At 52.9% G+C, this 27,960-nt stretch overlaps 2 protein-coding genes across 17 annotated transcripts in view; one reads left to right on the top strand and one right to left on the bottom strand.

Annotated features, from left to right (window-relative positions):
• The window catches only part of SGSM3 (small G protein signaling modulator 3), a 40,987-nt gene extending 30,309 nt beyond the window's left edge, over positions 1-10,678 (top strand). For 8 of the 11 annotated variants that reach the window (XM_053582679.1, XM_053582678.1, XM_053582681.1 and 5 more), the window contains 12 exons: positions 120-174; positions 307-434; positions 533-688; positions 827-881; positions 1,054-1,103; positions 1,220-1,372; positions 1,546-1,616; positions 1,710-1,758; positions 1,846-1,931; positions 2,145-2,267; positions 2,352-2,412; positions 2,622-3,366. In XM_053582679.1, the coding sequence (XP_053438654.1) occupies positions 120-174; positions 307-434; positions 533-688; positions 827-881; positions 1,054-1,103; positions 1,220-1,372; positions 1,546-1,616; positions 1,710-1,758; positions 1,846-1,931; positions 2,145-2,267; positions 2,352-2,412; positions 2,622-2,702 (1,068 nt within the window). In that variant the 3' untranslated portion in view covers positions 2,703-3,366. Of the gene's footprint in view, positions 1-119; positions 175-306; positions 435-532; positions 689-826; positions 882-1,053; positions 1,104-1,219; positions 1,373-1,545; positions 1,617-1,709; positions 1,759-1,845; positions 1,932-2,047; positions 2,268-2,351; positions 2,413-2,553; positions 3,367-10,668 lie in introns of those variants that run through there. The other 3 variants (XM_053582674.1, XM_053582680.1, XR_008378703.1) reach the window with 3 other exon arrangements.
• MRTFA (myocardin related transcription factor A) overlaps positions 3,403-27,960 on the bottom strand; it is a 214,351-nt gene continuing 189,793 nt past the window's right edge. For all 6 annotated transcript variants that reach the window (XM_053582670.1, XM_053582668.1, XM_053582672.1 and 3 more), the window contains 10 exons: positions 25,552-25,627; positions 24,095-24,256; positions 18,853-19,028; positions 17,992-18,141; positions 14,978-15,231; positions 14,547-14,718; positions 11,407-12,423; positions 10,465-10,614; positions 10,115-10,175; positions 3,403-4,981 (listed from right to left, as the gene is read on the bottom strand). In XM_053582670.1, the coding sequence (XP_053438645.1) occupies positions 4,464-4,981; positions 10,115-10,175; positions 10,465-10,614; positions 11,407-12,423; positions 14,547-14,718; positions 14,978-15,231; positions 17,992-18,141; positions 18,853-19,028; positions 24,095-24,256; positions 25,552-25,627 (2,736 nt within the window). In that variant the 3' untranslated portion in view covers positions 3,403-4,463. The remainder of the gene's footprint in view (positions 4,982-10,114; positions 10,176-10,464; positions 10,615-11,406; positions 12,424-14,546; positions 14,719-14,977; positions 15,232-17,991; positions 18,142-18,852; positions 19,029-24,094; positions 24,257-25,551; positions 25,628-27,960) is intronic.

Raw genomic sequence — 27,960 nt, 5'->3', positions numbered from 1 at the left:
GTTGTCATTGTTGCTTAGCCAACCTGGGCTGAGTTCTAAACCCACCAGCCTCAGTGTATGTGGCTGACACCGTAACCACTGTGCTACAGGCACTGAGCCAACATGCTCTCCTCTTGCAGGTTGTTCGCCGCAGGGCCCAGCGGAGGAAGTCCACCATCGCCACCCTGCTCTTTGGTGAGAACCTGCTGTGGGTGCTGGGTGGGCAGGCAGCATAGATGGGGCCATTGGTCCTGACGCTGGTGTAGGCCTGGAGGTTCCTCTGAGGGCCTGGGGAGGGTGGTCACCATTGCTCTATGGGTCTCCTAGGGGAAGATGACCTGGAAGCACTTAAGGCCAAGAACATCAAGCAGACAGAACTGGTGGCGGACCTCCGGGAAGCCATCCTTCGCGTGGCACGCCACTTCCAGTGCACAGACCCCAAAAACTGCAGTGTGGTAAGTCGCAGAGCCCAGGCTCTCCAAAGGGATGGAATGGCCCTACCCAGTCCAACTCATGGTGCTGAGGCTTTTCCCCACACTGTTCGCTATGGCAGGAGCTGACCCCGGACTACAGCATGGAGAGCCACCAGCGGGACCATGAGAACTACGTGGCGTGTTCACGCAGCCACCGGCGTCGGGCCAAGGCTCTGCTGGACTTTGAGCGTCACGACGATGACGAGCTAGGCTTCCGCAAGAACGACATCATCACGGTATGTGTGAGGCCCAGAGCCTGCTCCTGAGGCAGTGACCAGACTCCCTTGCTGAGAGTCATGCTTTGCAAAATGTGGGGGGTCTGGGGGTTGTGTGTAAGGCCCTAGCCTGAGCATGCTGTTTTCCCTCCTGTGCAGATCATTTCTCAGAAGGATGAGCACTGCTGGGTGGGAGAGCTGAACGGCCTGCGAGGTGAGGGCTTCACTCTGAGGTGCAGAAGCTGGGAGGGCTGAACCGTGAAGACTGGGGCACCCTCGCCACCTCCCTACTTCCCTCCTGTTCCCTCCTCCATGCCCCTGCCTGCCCTGGGTGGGAGGGTCAGACTGCTCAGGGCTGCTGCTCACAGGGTCTGCTTCTTCCACAGGCTGGTTTCCAGCCAAGTTCGTGGAAGTCCTGGACGAACGCAGCAAGGAGGTGAGAGGGGCAGGACAGGGTCCGTGCCTGAGTGAGTACCGGCTTGTGGCCATGGGGCGGGTGGCTGGCTGCAGGTGGTGCTGGGCAGGGGCTACTAAGACCCATTCCCCCCATAGTACTCCATCGCAGGGGATGACTCAGTGACAGAGAGTGTCACAGACCTCGTGCGAGGGACACTTTGCCCAGCCCTCAAGGCCCTGTTTGAACATGGACTGAAGAAGCCATCCCTGCTTGGAGGTGCCTGTCACCCCTGGCTGTTTATTGAGGAGGTAAGTCAGTGGCTGGACTCATGTCCCACATCAGCCCTGCTGTGCCCCACCATGGTACCCGTGAGATCTTTCTGCCTGTGGCCCTGTGGAGATGCAGAAGGAGTGCAGGGTGGTTACATGTGCTCAGGCACACTTTCAGGTCCCTCTACTCACACTGGGTGCATCCCCCACAGGCAGCGGGCCGGGAGGTAGAGAGAGACTTCGACTCAGTGTATTCCCGCCTGGTGCTCTGTAAGACATACAGGTAACTGGGCCCTGCCTGATACTTCCTGGCAGGGAAGGAGGGGCCTGACCCTGCACCCTCCCCACACACCAGGGAGCTTTGGTCTCTCCACAGGTTGGATGAAGACGGCAAAGTCTTAACCCCAGAGGAGCTGCTGTACCGGGTAAGCAGGGCCTGCTCTGCCAGACCCTAGAGACCTCTCCTGGGATGGCCAGTGGAGGTGCCTGAGTGGCAGCTGTGCCCTTCCCAGGCTGTGCAGTCTGTGAACGTGACCCACGACGCGGCACATGCACAAATGGATGTCAAGCTACGCTCACTGATATGCGTGGGGCTCAAGTAAGTGTAGAAAAGGGAGTGGGAACCCTGGACTGGGGGTAGCCCAAGGGGACCCTAAAGAAAAGAAACAGAATCACAGGGACTTTGGTCCTGCTTAAGGCCTCATCTTCCTACAGAGGGTAGTCTAGGAGCTGCTGGCAAGGCAGGTTGGAGGCACCCATGGCCAGCAGGGCCAAAAACAGCCACTTCTCCCACTCCTGGCCTTGTCCCCAGTGAGCAGGTGCTGCACCTGTGGCTGGAGGTACTCTGTTCTAGCCTGCCGACCGTGGAGAAGTGGTATCAGCCTTGGTCTTTCCTGCGCAGCCCTGGCTGGGTCCAGATCAAGTGTGAGCTCCGGTGAGGACATGGCCTGGCTCCTGGGTGGGGGGCAGGGACCCCTGAAGGTAATTAAGTCTCACCTCTACTCCTCCTCACCTCCAGTGTCCTCTGCTGCTTTGCCTTCAGCCTCTCCCAGGACTGGGAGCTCCCTGTGAAAAGAGAGGTAGGTGGTGTGGGCTGCTCCCAGGCCCCACAGCCAGCCTTCCCAAGGCTGTGCTGGTGGAGCTCCCCTATAGTTTCTGGGTGGCTGAGGTAGGGTCCCAGGTGCAGCTGGCACCAGCTGTAGCAAATGCTCTGGCCCCAGTCACCTGGGGCTTTTGGGGGCATCCCCAGCCCAAGGCCTATTAGGTGAGGGGCTATTCCTGTGCACAGGAGGAAAAGCAACCCCTGAAGGAGGGCGTCCAGGACATGCTGGTGAAGCACCACCTGTTCAGCTGGGACATAGATGGGTGACGCTCTTCTTCCAGCCGCTGTCACACCCCAGCCACCCCTCAACCCACTAGCTACCAAAGAGGCTGGGACTGGGTCTGAGGTGGCCCAGGCCCACCCCAAGCTGCAGGGTCCAGAAAAGATGTTCTAGGACCCTGTGATCAGGAAATGAGGATCTTCCACCTCTGGCTTCTCAGAGCATTGCTGGTGGCAAGAACAGAAGCTGGGTGCCCAGCTCAGCCTCTCCTCCCAAATGCCTGGAAGGTGGAGGGTTGGGGCTGTGCCTCCCCAGGGTCCCTAGGAAAGTCCCAGGCCCCAACTCTAGTTTGTATCAACCAAAAACCTTTTGAGGAGAAGAGAGCTGCGTCTGTCTGACTTTGCTCAGGAAGAAGGAGAGAGGTGGTGGCTAATGGCAGATAAGGCTCCTTGTCCTCTTTGGTTTGTAAATAAACCATCTTTGAGAAAGTTCGTCCTGTCGTCTATCCAGTCAGGGCCACAGGAATCCCCAAGGTTCTGCCCTTCTGGAATAGTCCACAGCAGGTACAGCCTGGCTACTTCTTCCTGCCCACGAGGCAGCTTGTGCTGAATGCTTTCCCCAAGTCAGCCTGAGGAGGAGGGGGCATTAGGGTCACTCCCCATCCCCCCAAAAGGCTGGGACAGATTAGGCCCAGGACCCTGCTGCCCCCTCCCTTTCATGGATTGAATGAAATGGACTATAACAAGCCAGTGTTTTTGTTTTTATTTTAAAAAGTTCACACAGCTTCCCCACCTTTTCCCAGCACTGGTGTTGGTGACTCTGTCCCTACTCTACAAATCAGGCCAGAATGTGGGGCCACCAGGGTAGAGGGAACCCACAGCTTCGTGGCCACCTCTCAGACTAATGGTAGGGTGGAGCCCCTCCGTCCCAGAGCCATGTTGGCTGCAGCAAGGCAAGGGGGACGGAATGTGGGTGGAAGCACATTCCTGGATGGCCAGGAACCACCTCTGCCCTAGTGGCACTGGTAAGCAGCCAGGAAGCAGGGCAAGTGGGGCACAGGCTGTGGCAGGCGGTCTACATGTCACACACACGTGATGGGTGGGTAGGGCACCAAGCCACATGGCACATAGCTTAAAGGTGACCCTGCGTCCAAGACCCAGGAGCTGTGGCCCTACAGGCCCTTCTGTGAGTATGATGTGAGGGAGCTGCACCCACCTCCCGCCCCCACAAATTTACGTATATATATGCATATTGATATATAATATAGAGGTATATACACCTGTACAGAAAAATTTTGCCACCAACCACTAAATGGTTACACTACACCAAGACACTAAAATGGCAGGGAGAAGCCTCGGGAGCTTGGGGTTGGCAGACAACAGGGAACGGGGAGGTAGAGGCCCAAAGTTTCTTCCCGTCTGGTGAAGGGTAAGAGACAGGAAGACTAATCCCCTCAACCCATCTCAGCATGGGGCTCACCCACTTAGCCAAACTGCAGCCAGGAGGTGTACCTTGGACCTCAAAAAAGGAGGTCAAATTGAAAGGGCCCAACCCCATCCAGGCCTCTAAGACCCCAGCATGGGACCCAGGGCTTCTTGACATCTGTTCTCCTCTGTCCTGGGTAAGACTGCACCAGGAGTAGGGACCCCCTCTGCTCCAGCCCCCTAGGGAAGGAAAAAAAAGACTGATTGTCAAGACACAATCACGTGTAGAGGCTGAATCAAGTAAGTGAGGGCCACATTTGACAAAGTTCTGTGGCTCCCCAATTTCCAGCCCCTTCCCCACGCCCAGTCTCTGGAGCCAGAGAACTACAAGCAAGAATCCCAGTGCAGCTGCAAATCGTGGCCATCAAGGAAGTCCGTGGAGAAGAGGCTGGGGGCCGTGGTACTGAGGGGGGCCAGGCTTAGCACAGGACCACCGGACGACAGCTCCAACCAGTCCATGCTGTCCAGGTGCCCATCAGCCAGGTCCAGGCCCATGCTGCTGCTAGGCTCAGGGGCAAAGTGCAATTCTGAGGTGTCCATGGGTGACGGGGGGTGGTCCAAGATGGCAGAGCTGCTCAGCATCTGGCTGTGGAGGTCGTCAATGAGGGAAAGGGGCTCTGACCCTTCATGCCCACTGGTCAGCAGAGGCAGCCCTGTGCTGCTCTCCAGGAAGTCCTCCAGGCGACCAGGGAGGGAGGTGGGGCTTGGCGGAGGAGGGGCAGCCTGCGGTAGCTCAGTGGAAGGTGAGGGCTGGGCAGCCAAGGGGGACCCACAGCCTGCTGTCAAGAGTGCCTTCTCCTTCCCTGGCAGGGATGGTGGCTCCTTGAAATCTGCTGAAATTTCTGCCAAAGACAGTGAGTGGAGATTAGAAACCAGGCTTGAATATCTATATGCAAAACAACGAAGGTGGACCTTAAACTCACACCATATCCAAAATAAAATGGATCAAAGACTTAAATGTAAAAGCTAAAACTAGAAAACTTACAAGGGCAAATACGACACTCAGTTGGGCAGTGATTTCTCGGTTATGACACCACAAGTACAAGAGGACAGACTGGGCTACCTCAAAATTTTAAACTTAATTTTAAAAATTTTTGTGCACCAAGAGAGTACAAACCCACAGAATGGGAGAAAATGTATACAAATCACATTTGATAAAGGATTAATATCTAGAATACATAGCAAATTCCTGATATGTAACAACTCAATTTGAAAATGGGCAAAGGACTTGAAAAGACATTTCTCCAAAGAAGATACACAGACGATAGCACATGAAAAGATGCTCAACATGACCAGTCATGAGGAAACACAAGTCAAACCAGAATGAGATACCACCCCAAACCCACCAGAGCAGCTACTATAGAAAAGCAGAAAATGAGAGGATAGGGGGAAATCGGAACCCTTGTGGCCAGTTGGTGGTCACATAAAACAGTACAGCTATTGCGGAAAATAGTACAGAGTTTACTCAAACTAAAAAATTGAACTACCTTGTGATCCAGAAATCCTACTTCTAGATATATATCCAGAAGAATTGAAAGCAGTGTCTCAAGGTACACCCATGTTCCCAGCATTATTCACAATAGTGACATGTGCAAACAGCCCCAGGTCCACTGATGAATAAATGGATGAACCTTAAGGATATTATGCAAAGTAAAATAAGCAATTCACAAAAAGACAAAATACTTCATGATTGCACTTGTATGAGGTGCTCAGGGTAGTCAAAATCAGTAACAAAGTAAAATGGTGACTGCCAGAAATTAGGGGAAGGCAAGAATTGAGATTTTTTTTTTTTTTTTTTTTTTGAGACAGTCTCACTACGTCACCCTGGGTAGAGTGCTATGCTGTCACAGCTCACAGCAAACTCAAACTCTTGGGCTTAAGCTTCTCTTGCCTCAGCCTCCCAAGCAGCTGGGACTACAGGCACCCGCCACAACACCCGGCTATTTTTTGGTTGTAGTTGTTTGGCGAGCCCAGGCTGGGTTCAACCTTGCTCACAGCAACCTCAAACTCTTGGTCTCAGGCGATCCTCTTGCCTCAACCTCCTGAGTAGCTATGACTACAGGTGCTGCCACAATGCCTAGCTAGTTTTTCTATTTTTAGTAGAGACGGGCTCTTGCTCTTGCTCTTGCTCAGGCTAGTCTTGAACTGAACTCAAGCGATCCTCTTGCCTTGGCCTCCCAGAGTGCTGGGTTTAAAGGCATGAACCACTGCACCTGGCCAAGAACGGGGAATTATTTAATGGGTATGGAGTTTCAGTTTTACAAGGACAAATTACAGAAATAGATGTGATGATGGCTGCACAACATTCTGAATGTATTTAATACCACTGGACTGTATACTTAAAAATTGTCAAGATGGTTAATTTTATGTGTATTTTGCCACCATTTAAAAATTAGAGAAAAAGTGAGTGAAGAATCCAAATAGACATTTCTCCAAAGAAGATACTCAAATGGCCAATAAGCACATGAAAAGATGCTCAACATGACTGGTCATTACAGAAATGCAAACCACAATAACTAGACACCACTTCACATCCATCAGGATGAAAAAGTGAAATATGAATGTTGGTGAGGATGTGAAGAAACTGGAACCCTCATGAGCACTGCCAGTGTGAATGTGAAATTCCACTTGGAAATTGGTGATTCTTTAAACAGTTAAACATTAAATTACCATATGATCCTGCAATTCCAGTTGTATATATATATATATATATACCCAAAAGAACTGAAAGCAGAGGCTCAAACCGATACTTGCACACCCATGTTCACAACATTATCCTCTATAATCAAAAAGTAGAGGCCAGGTGCAGTGGCTCATGCCTGTAATCCTAACACTCTGGGAAGCTGAGGCAGGTGGATTGCCTGAGCTCATCAGTTCAAGACCAGCCTGAGCAAAAGCAAGACCCCGTCACTAGTAAAAATAGAAAAACTGAGGCAAGAGGATCACTTGAGCCCAAGAGTTCAAAGTTGCTGTAAGCTATGACATCATAGCACTCTAGCCAGGGCGATAGCTTGAGGCTCTGACTCAGAAAAAAAGAAAAAGATCAGGATAATATAATTCCTCTTACTTGAGGTCCCCAGAGTAATCAAATTCATAGACAGTAAAATAAAAGTTGCTGGGGGTGGGGGGGATGGGGAGTTACTGTCTAGTACAAAGTTTTAGTTTGGAATGATGCGAAAATTCTAGAAATGGATACCATACCGGTGATGGTTAATGTATTTAATGTCACATTTTATTTATTTACTTATTTATTTTGAGACAAAGTCTTACTCTGTAGCCCTGGCTAGAGTGCCTTGGCATCATAACTCACTGAAACCTCAAACTCCCAGGTTTAAGCAATCCTCCTGCCTCAGCCTCCTGAGTGTTAGGATTACAGGAGGCTGTAATTACCCTCCTGAGTAGCTGGGACTACAGGTGCTGCCACAAGGCCTGGTTAATTTTCATATATGTATCATATATATATGTACACACACTATTTTTATAAATACATGTATATATATATGCATATATATATTTGAGACAGTCTCACTCTGTCACCCTGGGTAGAGTGCCTTGGTGTCATCACAGCAACCTCAAATTCTCAGGCTTAAGTGATCCTCCTGCCTCAGCCTCCTGAGTAGCTGGGACTAGAGGAGTGCCATGGTATCTGGCTAGTTTTTCTATTTTTAGTTGAGACAGGGTCTCGCTCTTGCTCAGGCTGGTCTCCAACTCCTGAGCTCAAGCAATCCTCCCACCTTGGCCTCCCAGAATGCTAGAATTATGGGCATGAGCCATGGTGCTGGCCTTAACTCTACATTTTAAATTGTACATTTAAAATGGTTACAATGACAAATTTTGTATTATTGTATCAAATACAAAAAGCATTATATAGAAACTGGGCACCACCGGGCTTTTTCCCTGAGGCCCTAGTCTGCTGCCTCCTGTCCCAGCTGACTGCTCTCAACAGGGGAGAGGCAGTGCTGCCTACCCAAGCCACCACTACCTACCCCATTCAAACACCTGCCATGCTGGGCATCCCAGACACTACTTCTCAGCATCCCTTTGGTGCAGGCAACATCCACATCTCCCTTTCTCTGCCATTCCTAGAGTTCAAGCTTGCTCCCTATCCTTTCGGGAACAATCTCTCTTCTCTGTGGTAGCCACATCCTTCCCACAGTTGTCTAGAGTCTGGAACCTCCCGAACTTGTCCTGAACTCTTGGGTTGTGCCAAGCTCTGCCCAGCAGGTCCTCAGAGTGAGTCCCACACCTACCATCTCTGTGCCACCTGCACAGGTTAAAGGTGCACCTCAGGCCCCTCGCCTGAAGGCTTGAGAATCCCTGACCCCAGGGATGTCAGCTAATGAACCCTTATTTTTTTTAGTTCAGCAAGCTAAGAATAAGCTTATTTTAAACTGAAATAAAATTCACATAACATAAAAATACCATTTTAAAGTGTGCAGTTCCCTGGCTGAGCCCTCACCTTCCTGCATCACCTTTTTACTTCTGAGTTAGAGCGCGCAGAAGGGAGCGCCCAGCACCAGCCCCTCCTCCTGCAGAGGGATCTGCAGACACAGCTGTGGGGACCTCAGAGCTTGCCACGTGTGGCCTCCACAGCAACTGACAGACAGATCCCCACTGCCCTGAATGGGCCCTGACTGGGCTTGTCCTTCCCTGTCATTGGCTTCTAGGACATCACACTCTGCCCACTGCGCAACTGCACCTGCCTGTCCCCTCCTCTGTCCTTGGCTCCTCCACCTTGCAGCTCACAGCTCCACTGCCAACCTGCGGACAACCCCTCAGCTCCTACCTCCAGCCCAGACCTCTCTCCCAAATGCCACTGTCCTCATGAATCCTTCATTTCAGTGACTCCTGACATATTTGATCACATCCAATGCTATGCCACTATGTCTCCACATGACCTTGGAGTCATCCCTGGGTGCTCTCTCCCTTAGGACATCGAACTGGCTCTCCCCAAACACACCAGGCTCCGGCCACTCCAGCCCCTCATCCCCTCTCCACTGCCTCTCCAGGCTCCTTGCTTCTGCCCTATAAGTGACTTCTCAGCTATCGAGCCAAAGCCCCCTGCCCTGGTGCCCAGGAGGTCCTACGTCACCTGCCAGACCTCTGCCTTGTTCCCCTCCTCTTCCCTTGCTCTCTGTGCCTAGAATATTCATAAAGGAGGAGGGCCCCCAAGGTGAGGACCTGCACTGGTGGCCTTCCCCAGGACATGTGGCCTCCCGCTCAGTGAGACCTGCCCCTGCACTCCCACCATCTTTCTCCCTCCCCTGCACTTTTCTCCTAACATGGGTACCCTCTTATATGCCATACAATTTGCTCAGTTTTTTGCTGTCCACCTCCCAGTGGTTCTCAACCTGTTGGTTGGTCGGGTTTCCTGCATATCAGATATTTACATTACTATTAACTAATGTAATGAACTGTATTAAAGGGTCACGGCATCAGGAAGGTTGAGAACCACTGAGATAGAGAGCTCGTGACGGAAGTAGAGACCTCTCAGCAGGTCCCCCAGTCCCAGGCCTTGGAGACAGGCTGCTCTGAGGCTGCGGTACGCACAGTGCCTGACAAGACCTCTCACCCACTGAACAGTCAAGAAATAAAAACAAATTAACTGGCTCGGCGCCTGTAGCTCAGTCGTTAGGGTACCAGTCATATACACTGGAGCTGGCAGGTTTGAATCCAGCCCAGGCCTGCCTAAATGACAACTACAATCAAAAAATAGCCGGGTGTTGTGGCAGGCGCCTGTAGTCCCAGCTACTTGGGAGGCTGAGGCAAGAGAATCACTTAAGCCCAAGAGTTTGAGGTTGCTGTGAGCTGGGACACCACAGCACTCTACCAAGGGCGACATAGTGAGACTCTTGTCTCAAAAAAAAAAGAAAAAGAAAAAGAAAAAAGAAAGAAAGAAAAACAAATTAACCAACCTAAGGCTAGACACCCATGAACAGAGAAGGTGGGTAGGGAGGCTGCGGGGTCTGGGTTACCTCCACTCTGAATAAGAATGTCAAATAGGTCATCCATCTGCTGGCTCGAGGAACCATTTTCCTGTAGAATAAAGAATAAATATGAAAATCTTCAACAGTTGGCCCCTAGCCTGGTCTAGGACCAAGGCTGGCCTTTCTCTCTGCTCCTGAGTGGGCAGTTGGATCCACAGTGTCCATGGGATGTGGTCAGACACCCAGAGCCCAGACTCACCCCATCAGACCAGATTCTCATGCCCTATCCCCTAATGGCCCACTCTCAACCGCTGTCTCTGCAGTGGGACTGAGAGAGCCACGGTCCAGCATCCTGGGGCAGTCACCCACTGAAGACACACCCAGGTGGCCTTCCTCACCTGCTGTTTGGGCTGGTTCATGGCTTCCTCATAGCCAGGTGGCTCCTTCTTCAGCAGAGAAGGGGGGGTCCCAAAGAGGGGCTGCAGTGGGTGCTCCAGGTCCATCTGTGTGGGTGGGCCGGGGGCTGGAGAACCAGGCTGGGACAAGGGCTGGATAGGAGAATAGGAAGAGGACATGTGGCTGGGAGGCTAGGGTTGCACACCTGCCCTGTCAGGGGAGGGGGACACAGGGCCAGGGCACTCAGGAGGATGTAGCCTGGCTTCTAGACAAACCAGCTGTACTGGCTATATCAGCTTTGGGAAAGCATCTGTGAAAGCCGTTAGGAAAGAAAGGACATAGGATGGAGGGTGGGGCTGGTCGCTAATCATTAAGGGGGTGACTGACTGCCAAGGATTTGGGGAGAGAGCAGGAGCTCTGTGCCGATCACTCTCTGAGATTTCTGCCTCCTGCCCTGAGGTGCCTGGTTCTTTGCAGGAGACAGATGGCTCTCAGAGGAGGACCTCAAGCTCAGTCCTGGCCAGACAGCCAACCCCACAGCCTCTCCCCAGGGCAACAGGGCACTTCAGTGGACATCACTGCATCCTCCACTCCCGTGCAGCAGCACTGACAAGGTCCCAGCCTAGTTGGGGGCTGCTCAAGGGCCCTGTTGCCGAGGTACAAGAACTTTCTGGTATCAACAGCTACAGAAGTGGATGGCTCCCTGATGGCTCCACCCTCCTGGCCAGGGAGCCTGAGGCAGGTCCTTTAACTTTCCTGAGTCTCGGCAGCTGTTTTGGTGAGAGGAGGATGGCACTCCCTCACTCTGGAGGGTTGGCAGGAAGGTTAAATGAAGCAAGTATAAAATATCCAGCATGTGAGGATGCCTGGTACTGGAGAGCTGCCATGAGAAGGATCTTCCCACCCTCTGGGGCCCTTCCCTGCTCCTCCTCCAGCCCAGGTACCTGCTGGGGGCTCCCACTGGACAGGCCAGGGCTGTCTGCATTCTTATTGGTCACGGTGAGAACAAGGTGGGTCCCTGTGGAGTCACTGATGAGGGTGGGAGGTGCTACCCCCTTGATGAGGCCGGGGCCCTGGGAGCCCAGCAGCAGCTGGGGGACAGGAACCTGCTCAGGCTCAGGCAGCACGGCCTCCTGCTTCACCACCACGGCAGAGGGCCCAGAGGCTGGGGTACAAGTATCTATTTGGTTGGTGGTTGGGGCTGCCAGGGTAGGGGTGAAGGGGTGAGCAGGGCCCAGAGGCTGTCGGCTCAACTGGCAGCTAGAGAAGCTATTCTCCTGCTTCACTGGGGTACAGAGCACGGTGGGGGTGGAGGCAGGGGCAGGCTGCTGGGCCCGCTTCTCCTGCTCTAGCTGCAGCCGCAGCCGCTCCACCAGCTGCTGCTTCTGCCGGAGCATGCGGGTCAGTTCCTCGATCTGCTTGTCCTTCTCCTGCAGCATCTGGTCCTTGTCACAACCCTCCAGCTCTGCCCGCCCCCCAGGGCTCAGGCAGCAAGACGCAGCTCGGGAGCCCTCCTCCTTCACGAGGATCTGCAGTGGCGAGGCCTGCAGGGTGAGCTGTGTCAGGGGTGACGTTACCATCTCGCCAAATGTGTCCCCAGGGGTGGAGTTCTCATCACCCGTGCTAAGCAGTGAACGCTCTGAGGGAGTGGGAGACACGGGAGGTGTGGAGCCTGTGCTGCCAAACTTCACCACTCCATTGCTGGTCACCGTGGCCACCACCACCTCAGTTGGGGCCAGGCCTGCTGCCACCAGGGCTGGTCCTGTGCTCAGCCGGGCTGCTGGGAAGGCCACCACTACCTCACCAGCCTTGGGCAGAATAGAGGTGGTAGCAGGGGCCTTGGGGGCTCCTGGGGCAGGGTTAATTTGATCTTGGTAGGTGCGCAGGCGCTCGATCAGCTCTGTCTTGGTGCCTGACACAGGCAGTGACCGCAGCTTTAGCTCCTGCTTCAGTTCTGCCACCTGCAAGGGGTTAAGAGTCAGAGCAGCAGGGAACCAGTGGCAGCTGGACAAAGGGAACTGGGTCCAGGTAGGATGATAGTCTGGGGAGACTGGGAGGGACCAGTATTTTATTTTATATATATATATATTTTTTTTTTGTAGAGACAGAGTCTCACTTTATGGCCCTTGGTAGAGTGCCGTGGCCTCACACAGCTCACAGCAACCTCCAGCTCCTGGGCTTAAGCAATTCTCTTGCCTCAGCCTCCCGAGTAGCTGGGACTACAGGCGCCTGCCACAGCACCCAGCTATTTTTTTTGTTGCAGTTTGGCCGGGGCTGGGTTTGAACCCGCCACCCTCGGCATATGGGGCTGGTGCCCTACTCACTGAGCCACAGGCGCCACCCAGGACCAGTATTTTATAAGTTAGGCCTCATCTGTGTAAGCCCCACTGGCCATTTTCTTTTCTTTTTTTTTTTTTTTTTTTTTTGAGACAGAGTCTCACTATGTCACCCTTGGTAGAGTGCTGTGGTGTCACAGCTCACAGCAACCTCAAACTCTTCTCTTGCCTCAGTCTCCCAAGTAGCTGGGACTATAGGTGCCTGCCACAATGCACAGCTATTTTTTGTTGCAGTTGTCATTGTTGATTAGCTGACATGGGTCGGGTTTGAACCTGCCAGCTTGGGTGTATATGCCCAGTGCCCTACCCAGTGAGTTATGGGCACTGCCCCATTTTATTTTCTATTAGAGATGGGATCTCACTATGTTGCCCAAGCTGGTCTCGAACTCCCGGCCTCAGCCTCCCAAAATATGACAATTATAGGAATATGCCACTACACCCTGCTCCACTTTAGACACATCAACTCCCCTAATCCTCCAATCCATGGAACCTCCAACCAGCACCTTCCCTTTCACTGTCCTTACTCCAACAGGAGCCTGTTTACCCCCCTCTACAGGCAACAGGGTCTGTACACGTCACACTCACAATGTCCCCAGTGCCCCAGCATGGTTCCTGGTGCTCACTAAATATTTAATTGAATAGACTGAATTTTACAGATAAGAAAACAGCTCATACAAGTTACATAACTTTTTCAAGATCATAGAGCTAGTGAGGGGCCGGGCATAGGGGCTCACGCCTGTAATCATAGCACTCTGGGAGGCCAAGGCGGGTAGATTGCTAGAGCTCAGGAGTTTGAGACCAGCCTGAGCAAGAGCGAGACCCTGTCTCTACTAAAAATAGAAAAAAATTAGCTGGGTATGTGTCACAGGTGGGTACCCTGTAGTCCCAGCTACTTGAGAGGCTGATGCTAGAGGATCATTTGAACCCAAGAGTCTGAGGTTGCTGTAAGCTATAACGCATAGCACTCTACCCAGGGTGACAAAGTGAAACTCTGTCTCAAAAAAAAAAAAAAAAAAATAGAGGAGCTAGTGAGTGGCCAGACTAGGATTTAAACCCAGGTCTGATAGACTCTGAAGCCTGTGCCCAGCAGCCTCCATGAGTGCTGTATCTTGCCAGGACCCAGATCATAATGCAGAAAGGGTCAGCATGGTTCAGAAGACAAGTTCTCAAGGGAGAATTGGGCCCATTCCATTTTCTGACTGAGGCAGAGAAAACAGGTGAGGCATTGGACATGGCCTACTCTCTAAGGCTCCAAGACATGAGCCACTCTCTCCTTAAGCAGACATAGCATCTAACCAGCAGGTTCAGCTGGGAATTAAGTGGCAAAGTGGAAAGGCAGCCCTGTCTACAACTGACTAGCTCTGTGACCCCGGACAAGCTCCTCTTCCCATCAGCCTCAGCTTGCTCATTCTCAAGGGGGACAGATCCCTGTTCCTCACACAGTACAGAGGTCAGAAAGGGCAGGAATATACCACTGCTGGATCTGTCTCAAGGCCCTGGACAGACACTAGCGATGTCATAACAACATCGAATGGACTGAATTTTACAGATAAGGAGGCCAGTAATGCTCTATGACCAGGCAGGCTTGGACCAGGTTCTAAGGTACACCTGTCCAATGGAGAACAGAGCCTGCAACCCTGCTCTGCATGGTGGCTCCTAGGCTAGCTTCCTTCCCCGCTTGAAAAACAGCACCCTGACAGCCCCTGTGAGAGAGGCCAGCTGGCAGTGTGAAGGGAACAGCCACCTACCTTCATGTCATCCAGGTTGGCCGGCAGGACTCCTGGCTTTCCAGTCATTGAGGTGCTGTTCTGACGTGCCAACCCACTGGGCCCAGGGGTGCCCGTGCTGGAGCTGCTATTGTTAGTGGAAAGGCTGCGGACCTGGGGTGCCCCGCTGCTTCCCAGGGCCTCACCTGCTGACCTGAGAAGCAGAAAAGGCCGAAATGGGTGCCAACAAACAGCAGCCTCGGCCTCTGCAGGGAGCAACCCTGAGTATGGGCTGCAGGGCTGGGTACAAATGGGCACTGAGTGTCCTGCACACAGGCCAGACATGCCCTGCCTGGGGACCTCCCGAGGATCCAGACCAAAGTGCTCTACAATCTGGGCTTCTCCCCAGCAGACTGGGCACAGGGTAGCGACAAGTGGGCACAGGACAGGCAGTGCGGGGAGGGGGCTCCTACTTTGGCGGGGCAGGCAGGATGGTCTGGTAGTTGTAGTGCTGCTGCTGCTGCTGGTTGAGAATCTGCAGCTGCAGGAAGAGCTGCTGCTGCTGCAGGATCTTGGCATAGGAGGAGTCCATGGGCGGCACCCCCTTGTCCTGCTTTTGGTCCGGGGGAATATACTGGTGATACTTGAGCTTCTTCACCTTTGGCTTCAGCTCCTTGGCCTTCTTGCTACGCTGCAACTTCTCACTGGCAGACTTGGGTTGGCTTTGCTGAGGGCACAGAAGATGGTGCCATCAGGGCACAGTCTCAGGCGTCTCAGGCTACTCCCCACCAGAAGCAGAGGCTTCTTTGGTGTCTGGAAATTTGCCAGGGAGAGGGCTGGATAACGGAGAGGCGCTCTGCTTAAAAAAACTTCTAAACTTTTTAAACTTCCATCTTAAAAAAAACGTCTAGTCCTGGCCAGGTTGGGTAGCTCTCGCCTGTAACCCTAGCACACTGGGAGACTGAGGCAGGTGGATTACTTGAGCTTAGGAGTTCAAGACCAACCTGAGCCGGAGTGAGAGCCTGGCTCTACTAAAAACAGAAAAACTATCCAGGTGTTGAGACTGGTGCCTGTAGCCCCAGCTACTTGGGAGGCTAAGACAAGAGGATCACTTGAGCTTAGGAGCTTGAGGCTGCTGTGAACTATGACACCATGGCACTTTACCAAGGGTGACAGAGTGAGACTCTGACTCCAAAAAAAAACAACTTCCAGCCTGGAAAACAAATCCACTGAGTATACAGGCAAAGATGTCACATGACCCTGTGGCCACCAAGGAGGGAAAGCTGATGGAGCATGGTCTAGCAGACCAGGCACCGTATAAAGCCTTTTCCAGCCAAGCCTCTCGCAAACCCTGCCTAGCAGGGAACTGTCCTATCTACTTGTAAATGAGGAAACAGGTTCAGAGAAGTTACTTGCCCCAAGAGACATGGTGATTTTGATCCAACCTGGGACTCTAAAAGCTCCTGTTTATGCCCCCAAATGTGCCCCCAAAGACTTCTGGCTGGCACAAGCACTGGACTTGGAGGGTGAGAAGACCCAGACTAACCAAGAAGAGCCAGTGGGCTATGCCTGGGGGCAGGGGCTGTCCTGGGAAGGGTGGGTTGGATGAGTGGCAAGAGTTACCAGAGGAGAGCCAAAGAGGGACTGAGGAGAACCTAGAAGTTTCTGAGCAGAGAAAGGCAGACAGAGGAGAAGACTTAATGCAGGGGTCAGACGGGGTCTCCACCAGGCGGCAATGGAGGCCAAAAGGAAAGTCTGGGCAGAGTCAGCCAATGAAGAACAGGCAGCACAGCAGGTGAGAAGTTAAGGTTCATAGAATGTGGAAGAGGCTTTGGTTTTGCCAGGCAGTATGGAGACGGCAGAGAAAGGGCAGGTCTATAGAGCTGTGGAGCCAGCAGCCCCCAAGTGGATGGAAACAGAAACTACAGGAGGGACCTTGAGCACAGGCCAAGAGATGGAGGAACCTCAGGAGGAATGGGGGCAGACCCCAGGGAGTAGCTACCTACGGGGAGGAGGAGGAAAGGCAGGGGAACCACAAGAGCTGGGCAGGGTGCACACCAGGGAGTGAGGCAGATGCTGTTGTGAGGGGAGGGCGGGTCTGGATCAGGGACCCGTGAAGGACTTGCGTCAGTCTGGTGGGTCGGGCACCAACCCCTAGAGCAGGCGTCCTCCAGCTGCGGCCTGCGGGCCCCCATGAGGCAGTGTGATTGTATTTGTTCCCATTTTGGTTTTTTTACTTCAAAATAAGATATGTGCAGTGTGCATAGGAATTTGTTCATAGTTTTGTTTTTTTTTTTTAAACTATAGTCGGGCCCTCCAAAGGTCTGAGGGACAGTGAATTGGCCCCCTGTTTAAAAAGTTTGAGGACGCCTGCCCTAGAGGCTGGAATGTAAACCAGGAGAGAAGTGCAGACAGAACACACACAGACGGGGCCCCCACACGTGTGGTGGTCAGAGGGGCAGCAGGTGTGCGGTGAGAAACGCGCTGGACGGAGGGATTTGGGGAGAAACATGTGACATCTGCAGATGTGAGGAAGAGGCCACAGATACAAGAGAGGGGCCAACCAGCAAGGCAATGTCCTGGTACCAACAGAGGATATGGGGAGTACAGGAGGGCCAAGAGGAGAGGCCACTACCTGCTCTCCCAGGCCCAGGGGAAGAGAGTGACAGAGAAGCCACAGTGACTTTCTGACATAGGCAGGGCACAGATAGCCTCCACAGAGATGACAGGCAGTCATGCACAGATGGGGGCCCCGGGCATGCTGTCACCATAGGACAGTGCCAGGGAGTACTGCAAGACAGACAGGCAGCCCCAGAGCAGGCTCGGCGAAGGTCAGAGCACAAGGATCACACACTCTAGGCCACGAGCTGTCAGTCACTCCTGAGGCTCAGGGCAAGAGAAGAGTTGCCATGGACTGTCCTGAATGGCTAGAGGTGCCAAGCCAGGTATTGGATCTGTGTAGGAAGGTAACCCAGAGAAGAAAGTGCAGAGTGGAGAGGATAGGAGGAAGCGTGCTGGGCAGGTGTGGGCCAGGTGGCTCTGCAGGGCGGGGAGGGCCTGGCTCCTGCTTTTGGTGCTGAACTAAGTATCAGACTCCTTTGCACATGAGGCCAGCAGTACATAGCACAGTGTCTCCTGCCACGTTCAGGTATTTCACATCAGGCCTTGGAGGAAGAAAGTAAAAACAAACACCCAGTGGAGGGTCGCTGTGGGACTCTGGGCTGTCACTCCACTTCTCAGTTGTCTCATTTGGGTGCATGAGGCCCTGTGCAGCCAGAGTATCTTCATGGGTGAGGGCAGGATTGAGCACCAGCAAGCCCTAGCCCAGTGTCTGGCATACTGCTCAACAGCCAGTGTCTCGATGGGAGGGAGGAGAGACACCCCCCACACACACACAGCTGTCCTCACCTCACAGCTGGGATGAAGTCTCAAGCAAACTTCCAGGAGGCACAGGGAGGGGAAGACATGCTCGGTAGTGGGACTGTACCTTAATAAGCGTGGGGGTGGCCTTGGCAGTGGGGACCGAGGTTCCGTTGGTGAGGCTGGGAGGTAGCAGAGGTGGGGGAGGCAGAGGGGGCTGCTCTGTCAGGAAGAGCATTTCTCCAGAATCCGGGCCCGTCGGGACCTGCGACACAACCTGAGAGGACAAGAGGGGAGAGGACCCTGGCTGCCCACCAGCCCCTCCTCAGACAGCAGAGGCCAGGGGCTGAGAAGAGCAACCCCAGGGTGGCAGAGCAGCAAAGGAAGAGATGCGGTGGGGAGGGGCCCCTGACCGAATGCACTTAGGAAAAGCAGGGGCCGGGCACAGTGGCTCACACCTGTAATCCCAGTAGTCTGGGAGGCTGAGGTAGGCACATCGCCCGAGCTCACAAGTTCAAGACCAGCCTGAGCTAGAGCAAGACCCTAGGCTGGTACTGTGGCAGGCACCTGTAGTCCCAGATACTCGGGAGGCTGAGACAAGAGAATCACTTGAACCCAAGAGTCTGAGGTTGCTGTGAGCTGTGACGCCACAGCACTCTACCAGGGGTGACAAAGTGAGACTCCGTCTCAAAAAAAAAAGCAGCTACTTGGAATACATGAGCATAGGGCTAGGTCAGGGAGATCTGCACATCTACCTGCAAGGCAGCCTTAGCCAGCCTCCTCTGCCTAGGACTGCAGGCTGCTGGAAAGAGGGGCCTGATGCCCACATCTCCCACCTCACCCCTGGGAACTCAGCAGCCAGATGCTGAGTAAATGGCGCCCCCAGCCCCTTGTGTCATGTGAGCTGTCACCCTGCATCCAGTATACAGCTCTCACTCTGGGCAGCCCTAATGACCCTGGGGAGGCATCTGGAAGTGGGCAAGCTCACCTGAGTGGGGGATACGGAAGTGGCACTGGGCAGTGGTTCGCTGATGCGGGCCTCCAAGGGTGACGGCACTGAACCGTGGGACTCGTGGCTGGCAGGTTGCTCAGGGGATAAGGCATCGCTGCTGTCCTCATCAAAGGAAGAGCTGTCTGCTACTTTTGGGTAGTTCACCTGGCCCACTGAAACCGAAAGCCACCATGAGGCTCCACTTCTGGCCCCAAGGCACCAGTAGCAGAGAGGACACACCTTGCTTGTTAGCCAGAGGTGAGGTCACAGCAAAGTGACTGCCCTCAGCCCCTATTCCCTGAGAAACAGATGGGCAAAGGAAGGCTAATACCAGCCTGCTTTCTTGGTTCAAATAGCTCTGGAAAAAGTCATCATCTGAACCCTGTACCACAGGACAGAAAGGCCCCATTGGCTATCAGAGCACTCCCTTGGGCTGAAAAAAGACCTCATTTTTTCCCTATACTATGTTAAGCCTTCAAAGTTAAATTCCTTCCTCCCTGCCTCCTGCCTGTTCCTCCTGGGAGACCAGTCTCTCCACTTCACCTGTTCCCTGCTACTAGAGGTACTTGTCTCTAACCTGTGGCTACACAAAACTCTCCTTTCTCTTGATGCTTACAGATCACATGATGAAGGCTCTGACCCTGCTGCTCAGGGACCAGGTGAGAAAGGGTGACAGCCACGTGAATGAGCCTGACTTCCCCAGAAGCCAGGATCAGGCCAAGGAGCCTGGCTCTGAGGCTGCAGATAGGGACATCCCAGGAAAGGGATACTGGCTCCTACAGCTGAAAGAGAATCAGACAAGTGACTCCCAGAAACCCAACACCCGGGCAGCAGAGGCACCAAAGGAAACATCCTACTGCCCGTGGACGCCCTGGCCTGACCCACAGCCACGTTAGCACATCCTCCTGGGCTGGTTGGGGTCAGAGGCAGCTCAAGGCTTTTCCACAGAGTCCCAACATGGGACTCCCTGGCCGCAAAGGGGAGAAAAGACAGGAACAGAGGCCAGGAGGGACTTCAAGACCTACGTTACAACCACCACCTCTGCCCACACTGTCACAGAGAGGTGGGTGGTGGGCTCTGAGCCGGCCTGCTATCCACACAGGAGGAGCTGAGGCAGTGGCGAAGGCAGAGGTGAGCAGCCTGCCAAGCCTGGGGAGGTGTGCCGTGTAGGAAGTCCCCAGATTAGCAAGAACAAAGTGTGATGGCTCAGGCTGGGTTTGTCTAGGCGGTAACCCTCCTAGCAGCCAGGACCTGAGGCTCTCTCTTCCCCTGGAACCTGGAAGGACACACCTGAGCTCCTCACTGGGCAACTGTGGTGACAGCCAGGAGTGCCCATGGCTGGGCTCACTCCTCTGTCCCCTCAACTGTCCTCACAGGGGCAAGTGTGCAATCCACAGAGGGTCTGGCCATGCATCCTTCATGCAAATCACACACCTGATTTTCACCAGCCTCTAACTCCCAGCTAGGGCACCTGCTATGGCACAGCAACTGCATGGTGCCCAGCACTGATGAGGGTGACGCAGGATGGAGAACTGCAGCTCCCACCCCAACCAGTCCAACCCAAGGATGCAGCTGGCCACGCTGGGGAAGACACAGGGCAGGTGTGGACCAGAGTCACCACAGAGTCTACTTATCTCTCCACTGATACCAGTGCTGCTGAGTAGGAAAGCCATGGCCCTGAGATGCCACAGCTGAGTCATGGGCCTTGTGGGACTGTCAGCAGGATCACATGCAATGATAAAGATCCCGGCAGGGTCCTCGGCAGGGCACCTGCTCTCTAGGAGCACCTGGTTCAGTCCCCTTGAAGCAGAGTAAATGATCCGCTAGAGGGACACACACACACTCAGGGCACACGGAGGAGAGATGCAACAAGACTACCCGGACCAGAGGGCTGGACGCAGGTCTTGATGACACTATGAGTAGCCTGGAGGAAAGGGGCGGGTGTGTGTGCTACTGCATGGAAGTGGGCTTGAGAGTGTGGGGAGACTCCATGGCCCCCACCAGCCCCCTTCTCAGCAGGGCTCGGGGCGGCCTTCTCCCTATCCTCCTGCTGTCCCCTTCTCAGCAGGGCTCGGGGCGGCCTTCTCCCTATCCTCCTGCTGCCCCCTTCTCAGCAGGGCTCGGGGCGGCCTTCTCCCTATCCTCCTGCTGCCCCCTTCTCAGCAGGGCTCGGGGCGGCCTTCTCCCTATCCTCCTGCTGCCCCCTTCTCAGCAGGGCTCGGGGCGGCCTTCTCCCTATCCTCCTGCTGCCCCCTTCTCAGCAGGGCTCGGGGCGGCGTTCTCCCTATCCTCCTGCTGCCCCCTTCTCAGCAGGGCTCGGGGCGGCCTTCTCCCTATCCTCCTGCTGCCCCCTTCTCAGCAGGGCTCGGGGCGGCCTTCTCCCTATCCTGCTGCTGCCCCCTTCTCAGCAGAGCTCGGGGCGGCCTTCTCCCTATCCTCCTGCTGCCCCCTTCTCAGCAGGGCTCGGGGCGGCCTTCTCCCTATCCTCCTGCTGTCCCCTTCTCAGCAGGGCTCGGGGCGGCCTTCTCCCTATCCTCCTGCTGCCCCCTTCTCAGCAGGGCTCGGGGCGGCCTTCTCCCTATCCTCCTGCTGCCCCCTTCTCAGCAGGGCTCGGGGCGGCCTTCTCCCTATCCTGCTGCTGCCCCCTTCTCAGCAGAGCTCGGGGCGGCCTTCTCCCTATCCTCCTGCTGCCCCCTTCTCAGCAGGGCTCGGGGCGGCCTTCTCCCTATCCTCCTGCTGTCCCCTTCTCAGCAGGGCTCGGGGCGGCCTTCTCCCTATCCTCCTGCTGCCCCCTTCTCAGCAGGGCTCGGGGCGGCCTTCTCCCTATCCTGCTGCTGCCCCCTTCTCAGCAGGGCTCGGGGCGGCCTTCTCCCTATCCTCCTGCTGTCCCCTTCTTCCCAGTCTCCTTCCCCTGCTGTCTAGGCCCAATCCTCAGGCGCTTTCAGTGTCAGATGCCTCAGTGGAGTTGTGCTCTACCGGGCCATAGCCATGCTGCTCCCTCTGCTGGAATGTCCTTCTATATTTCTCCATTTGGCAAACAGTGATCCAACCTCAAGGCTGCCCCCAAATATGCTGTATCACATGTAGGTACTTCCCTGTCCACCACCACCTCTCCCCATCCCTAAAAGCAGTCCCCCTGCTGGGCTCTCCCCCACTGATAGGCATATATCTGTTATATACTGTCCAGGAAAGCAGTTGTCAATTGGTCTGCAAGGAGCATTACTGCTGAAAACAGCAGCAGCAACCATTACACGAGCCTCTAGGCACATCTCCATCACTGCATGTGATGCTACCAACGGTCCCACAAGGCAGGCGACTCAGCTGCAGTGTCACAGAGACATGGCCTTCCTACTCAGCACTGGCATCTGATTGGGACCCAGACTCAGAAATCATTTGTTCATACATCAGTCTTCTCACATCAGACTGAGTGAGTTCCTTGAGGGCACAAGTCCTATTTCATTCATCTTTGTGACTCTAGGACTTCACACAGGGCCTGGCACATCGCCAGCACTCAGCAAATGTTTATCAGATTGTGGCTGGCTGCAGATTCCAGGACTTCTCTGGCCTGTACGCTGGCCTGTACTTGGGGACTGCTGAGGAAAATAAGGAGAAAAACACTAAAATGAAGCAGGATGAATGCCACTGAAATTGTAGGGGCCACACACTGAAATGGGAAAGAGTTATTCAGGGCCCAGGGTGTGCCAGCTTATGGCAGGGTGGCTGCAATGCAGATGTGGCCCTAGAAACCACTAGTCTCCTTTGATCAGAGCAGTCTTGTGGGGCTGAGCCTTTAGCCTGTGGAATTTGACACTGTCTCTAGGTAGACAGCATCAGAATTGAATTGGGAACATTCAGTTGATGTCCACTGGAGGATGCCTTGGTATATGGGAAAATACCAAGCCAGAACATCAGTGCCAAAAGTGCTGAGCACCCCCCTACTGAGTGGAGGAGTGGAGAGAAAATGGGGTTTTTATTCCTTTTCTTTCTTTTTCTTTTTTTTTTAGAGACAGAGTCTCACTTTGTCGCCCCCAGTAGAGTGCCATGTTGTCATAGCTCATAGCAACCTCCAGCTGTTGGACTTAGGAGATTCTCTTGCCTCAGCCTCCCAAGTAGCTGGGACTACAAGTGCCCACCACAACGCCCGGCTATTTTTTGTTGCAGTTTGGCCAGGGCCAGGTTCGAACCTTCCACCTTCGGTATATGGGGCCAGCACCCTACTCACTAAGCCACAGGCCCCGCCCTTTTTTTTTGAGGCAGTCTCAAGCTGTTGCCCTGGGTAGAGTGCCGTGGAGTCACAGGTCACAGCAACCTCAAACTCTTGGGTTTAAGCGATTCTCTTGCCTCAGCCTCCCAAGTAGCTGGGACTACAGGCGCCCACCACAACGCCCAGCTATTTTTTGTTGCAGTTTGGCTGGGGCCAGGTTCAAACCCGCCACCCTTGGTACATGGGGCCAGCACCCTTATCACTGAGCCACAGGCGCCGCCCTTTATTCCCTTTCTGAGCATGGCACCAGAGGCCCTGCACATCCTGGACTGCTCACCTCCCGCATTCTTGACACTCTCCCTTCCATCGCCTTCTCTCCAGGTCCCAGGCTGCTCTTCTGTCTCCTCCCCCTGACCCCACTCAGGTACTCTGGCTGATTCTTACTCATCCTTCAGCCCCAGGCCTTGCCACCACCTCCTCTGACAGATGCACTCCCCACTGCTGAGGCTGGGGCCCCTTTGTGTACCTAGAGGGGAGCACAGGTGTTCTCTCTAGCACAGCTGCTGCTGCTGTCTAGTCACCTGTTTCTGCACAGCACACAATTTGGGTCCATCGATTGGTTGAGTGAAATTATCTATGGAACAGGCCAAGCTCCAAGAAAGAGTTTCACTAACCAAAAGGTACCTATTTCTAATTCCTGGCATCTCTGCGTGTTCATACATACTTAGCCTGATGTCTCCCTAACCTGTGAAAGAGGAACAAGTCCTTGAATGTACAAAGATGGAAAGTAAACAGAGACTCCTATTTATTTGGTTATTTGCCCTTGTATGTCACTGATCCCTGAGGCAGCTGGCACGGTTCCAAGCTCACACAACCTGTTATCAAGCCTCCAACTCTATGTCTTGGTTCTCCCAAGGTTAGGCAGGAAGTCTAAGAGCAACAAGCCAAGAGCCCCAGCCCAGCCCTGCTGTGGTCACAGTGCTCCCTCCCTCCTGCACCTGGCCTGGGCCCACACAGAGCACTGAGCCTCCTCACCAATGATGGCTTCCTTCAGGCTGGACTCCACGGGCAGGATGTTCTTCTCCACCAGCTCCATGGGGCCAGGCCTCTGTGCAATCTTCTCGTTGAGGTCATCGGCTAGCCTGGCTCTCTTCAGCTTTAGCTGCTTGGCCTGGAGGGAAGGCTCAGCTGAGGTTTCTGTCCATGGGAGAGAATGGGGTGCAGGAGGACATATGAATGGGCCTGGTTCATTATCCTTCCTTGTGGGCAGGAGCAGAGAGCATCAGAATGGAAAGCACATCCCTGACAGAGAAGGGGGCGCCTAGCATGAAGTCTCATAAGAACGAAAGAGGCTCCTGCTGTGGGTGGCACAGTCGCATATGACTGTGACCAAGCACAGGTTGGCTCAGGGGACTTTCTGAGGTGCAGCTGCAGACAATCGAATGGTCTCTGCTCTCCCGCAGACTTTCGTGGTAAGTGGGGTAATTCACGTCTCTGATCTGGGTCTCAGTGTCTTATCTGCAAACTATGGAGTTCAGACTGAAAAGTCTTCTTTTAGCCATAAAGACGCCTCAAAACTTAGCTAGTCAGGCTAGGCGCAGTGGCTCACACCTATAATCCTAGCACGCTGGGAGACCGAGGCAGGTAACTACCTGAGCTCAGGGGTTCAAGACCAGCCTGAGCCAGAACAAGACCTTGCCTCTAAAAATAGCCAGCATTTGGCAGGTACCTGTAGTCCCAGCTACTTGGGAGGTGGAGGCAAAAGAATCACTTAAGCTCAAGAGTTTTGAGGTTGCTATGAGCTGTGATGTTACAGCTCTCTACAGAGGGCGACACAGTGAGACTTTGTCGCCCCCAAAACAAAAAACCTTAGCCAGGCATTGTGGTAAGCACCTATAATCCTAGCTACTCAGGATGCTGAGGCAACTGGATCACTTGAGCCCAGGAGTTTGAGGTTGCTGTGAGCTAGACTGACACCATGGCACTGTAGACGAGGCAAGAAAGTACAACTCTATCTTATGGAGATAAAAATGTGGAAAGAAGTCTGCAGCTGGGGCAAGTGGGGTACATCTAGGATGCTCTTAGATGAAGAGGGCACTGTAGGTACTCTTCAAATTAATCACAGGTGCCCTTTAAATAAATCTCAAGTGAATGAATGAATGAATATAAAAAAAAAGAAAATAAATGCTTTTTAAAAACAAATTTTGGAGAAGAGAAGGGATCTGCCCTAGCAGAGAGAAACAATTTCATACCAAAGTATGGTGAGACCCAGAACAAGGCAAGCCAATCCAGGAGATTATGCTTCTTGGGAACTGCCCCAAACCGACAGTGGCCACCAAAGCACAGCTATCTTATGTGTCAGGACTCTAGCTCACCCACTGCCAAGAGTAGTGGGAGTGAGAAGAAAGAGACAAGGAAGGAAGTGGGTGGTGCAGCGGTGAGCACGTGTTAAGAAAGGGTTTATGTGTAGAAGCATTTCCGATCCCACACACCTTCCAAAATATGCATCCTGACCAGCTCCGATCTCTCAGGCCGTGAACGAATCTTCCGTTTCAGATAGTCCTCTGTCTATAGAAAAAAAACACACCAAGAAATTTTCAAGTCTAGGTTATAATCTTATGGAATGGCCAGGCCCACAAAACAGGCTTGGCCATAGTGCTGCCACCGATTACCTCTGTAGCCTCTGTGATCTTGATTTGGCAAGGGCAGGGTTCTGCGGCCAGAGGAGGCCTGGGGAGGCCGTATCAACTTCCAACCGCACCTACCAAGGGCACCATCCTTAAAGACTATTTGTCTCGGCTGGGCGCGGTGGCTCACGCCTATAACCCCAGCACTCTGGAAGGTTGAGGCAGGTGGATTGCCTGAGCTCAGGAGTTCTAAGGCCAGCCTAAGATATACCAAGACCTCATCTCTAAAAACATAGCCAGGCGTTGGGGTGGGTGCCTGTAGTCCCAGCTGCTTGGGAGGCTGAGGCAAGAGGATTTCTCAAGCCTAAGAGTTTGAGGCTGCTGTGAGCTATGACACAATGGCACTCTACCAGGAGTGACAAAGCAAGACTCTGTCTCAAAAAAAAAAAAAAAAAAAAAATTGTCTCTCTGAAGCTGCACTACTAATAATCTATGAAAAAACTACTACATTGGGTGGCGCCTATGGCTCAAAGGAGTAGGGCACTGGCCCCATATGCCGGAGGTGGCGGGTTCAAACCCAGCCCCAGCCAAAAACTACTACTTTGGGCAGTGCCTGTGGCTCAGTGGGTAGGGCAAAGGCCCCATATACCAAGGGTGGTGGGTTCGAACCCGGCCCTGGCCAAACTGCAACCAAAAATAGCCGGGCATTGTGGCAGGCGCCTGTAGTCCCAGCTACTCAGAAGGCTGAGGCAAGAGAATCACCTAAGCCCAACAGCTGAAGGTTGCTGTGAGCTATGATGCTATGGCACTCTACTGAGGGGGATAAAGTGAGACTCTGTCTCTATTTAAAAAAAACAAAAAACAAAAAACTATTACTTTTACTATCATAAAAGCAATAAATGGGATGAGTACAGTGGCTCCTATCTATAATCCCAGCACTTTGGGAGGTGAGATGGGAGGATCGTTTGAGGTCAGGGCTTCAAGAACACTCTAGACAACATAGTGAGACTGCCATATCTTTAAAAAAAAGACTAGCTGGGCATGGTTACGCACACTTGTAATCTCAGCTACTCAGGAGGCTGAGCAGGGAGGATGAAGATCATCTTAGCCAAGGAGTTTCAGGTTACAGTAAGCTGTGATCATACCACTGTACTACAAGCTGGCCAACACAGAGAGACTCTGTTTGTTTATTTTAAAAAGTAATGCCAGACACAGTGGTTCATGGTTGTAATACAAGCACTCTGAAAGGCTCAAGTGGGTAAGCTCAGGAATTCGAGACCAGAATAGCCTGAGCAAGAACAAGAAACTGTCTCTAAAAAAAAATAGCTGGGCCCTGTAGTAGATTGCCTGTAGTCCCACCTAGCTGGAAGACTGAGGCATGAGAATCACTTGAACCCAAGAGTTTGAGGCTGCTGTGAGCTAAGATGCCACAGCACTCTACCAAGGGTGACGAGGTGAAACTCTGTCGCAAAAAACAAACAAACAAACAGAAAAACACTTTGGAAAATTAGGAAATAAACTGATAAAGCAATTTTTTAATTATCCACTATTTTGGAGATAATTTGCTTCTAGTCATTCTTCCATGAAGATGATGTTTAATTTTGCAGTTACAATCATACTGCATATTTTATATTGTTTCAAAAAATTTAGCCCTGCAGGATCTCATGAGCATTTTCCATTCTTTTTAAGAGGATGCCAAATGGAATACTAATTTTGATACACAGGGTTCTAGCTGTAGTTCCTCAAAGTCCAATGTCCTCATTTCTGCATTTATTTGACTATGGGCAAATTAAACCATTCCTTCAATAGTCACAGAGTCACTCCACTCCCCAAGGCTAATTATAATGTGTATGTGACCCCAGATCTGACTCCAGAGCCTATACTCTTAACGTTTACACAGGCATTTTCAAATGCTGAGAACATCTGAACATCAGTGAGTCAACACCAGCAAAGAATAGGACAGTACAGGCTAAGACAAAGCACAGTAGGAAATGAATATGTAAACACATTATATCTACCCTGTTTCCCCGAAAATAAGACAGTGTTTTATTTTAAGGTGTGCTCCTGAAGATGTGCTAGGTCTGATTTTCAGGGGACGTCTTATCTTTCCTGTAAGTAGGTCTTATTTTCGGAGGATGTCTTATTTTCAGGGAAACAGGGTAGTAAAGGCCAATACTGGTCCTTGCCCTGGCCATCTGCTGCCTCAGTGCTCTGGCTAGGCAGCTCTGTACCAGCCCAGGAGTGTGGGCAGGGGGCTGAGCTCTCCAGGAGAAG

This window comes from Nycticebus coucang, chromosome 3 (genome assembly GCF_027406575.1).
Source record: "Nycticebus coucang isolate mNycCou1 chromosome 3, mNycCou1.pri, whole genome shotgun sequence".
Classification (NCBI taxonomy): domain Eukaryota; kingdom Metazoa; phylum Chordata; class Mammalia; order Primates; family Lorisidae; genus Nycticebus; species Nycticebus coucang.
The sequence above is the reverse complement of the archived record's forward strand: the minus strand, read 5'-3'. Positions and strand labels throughout refer to the sequence as shown.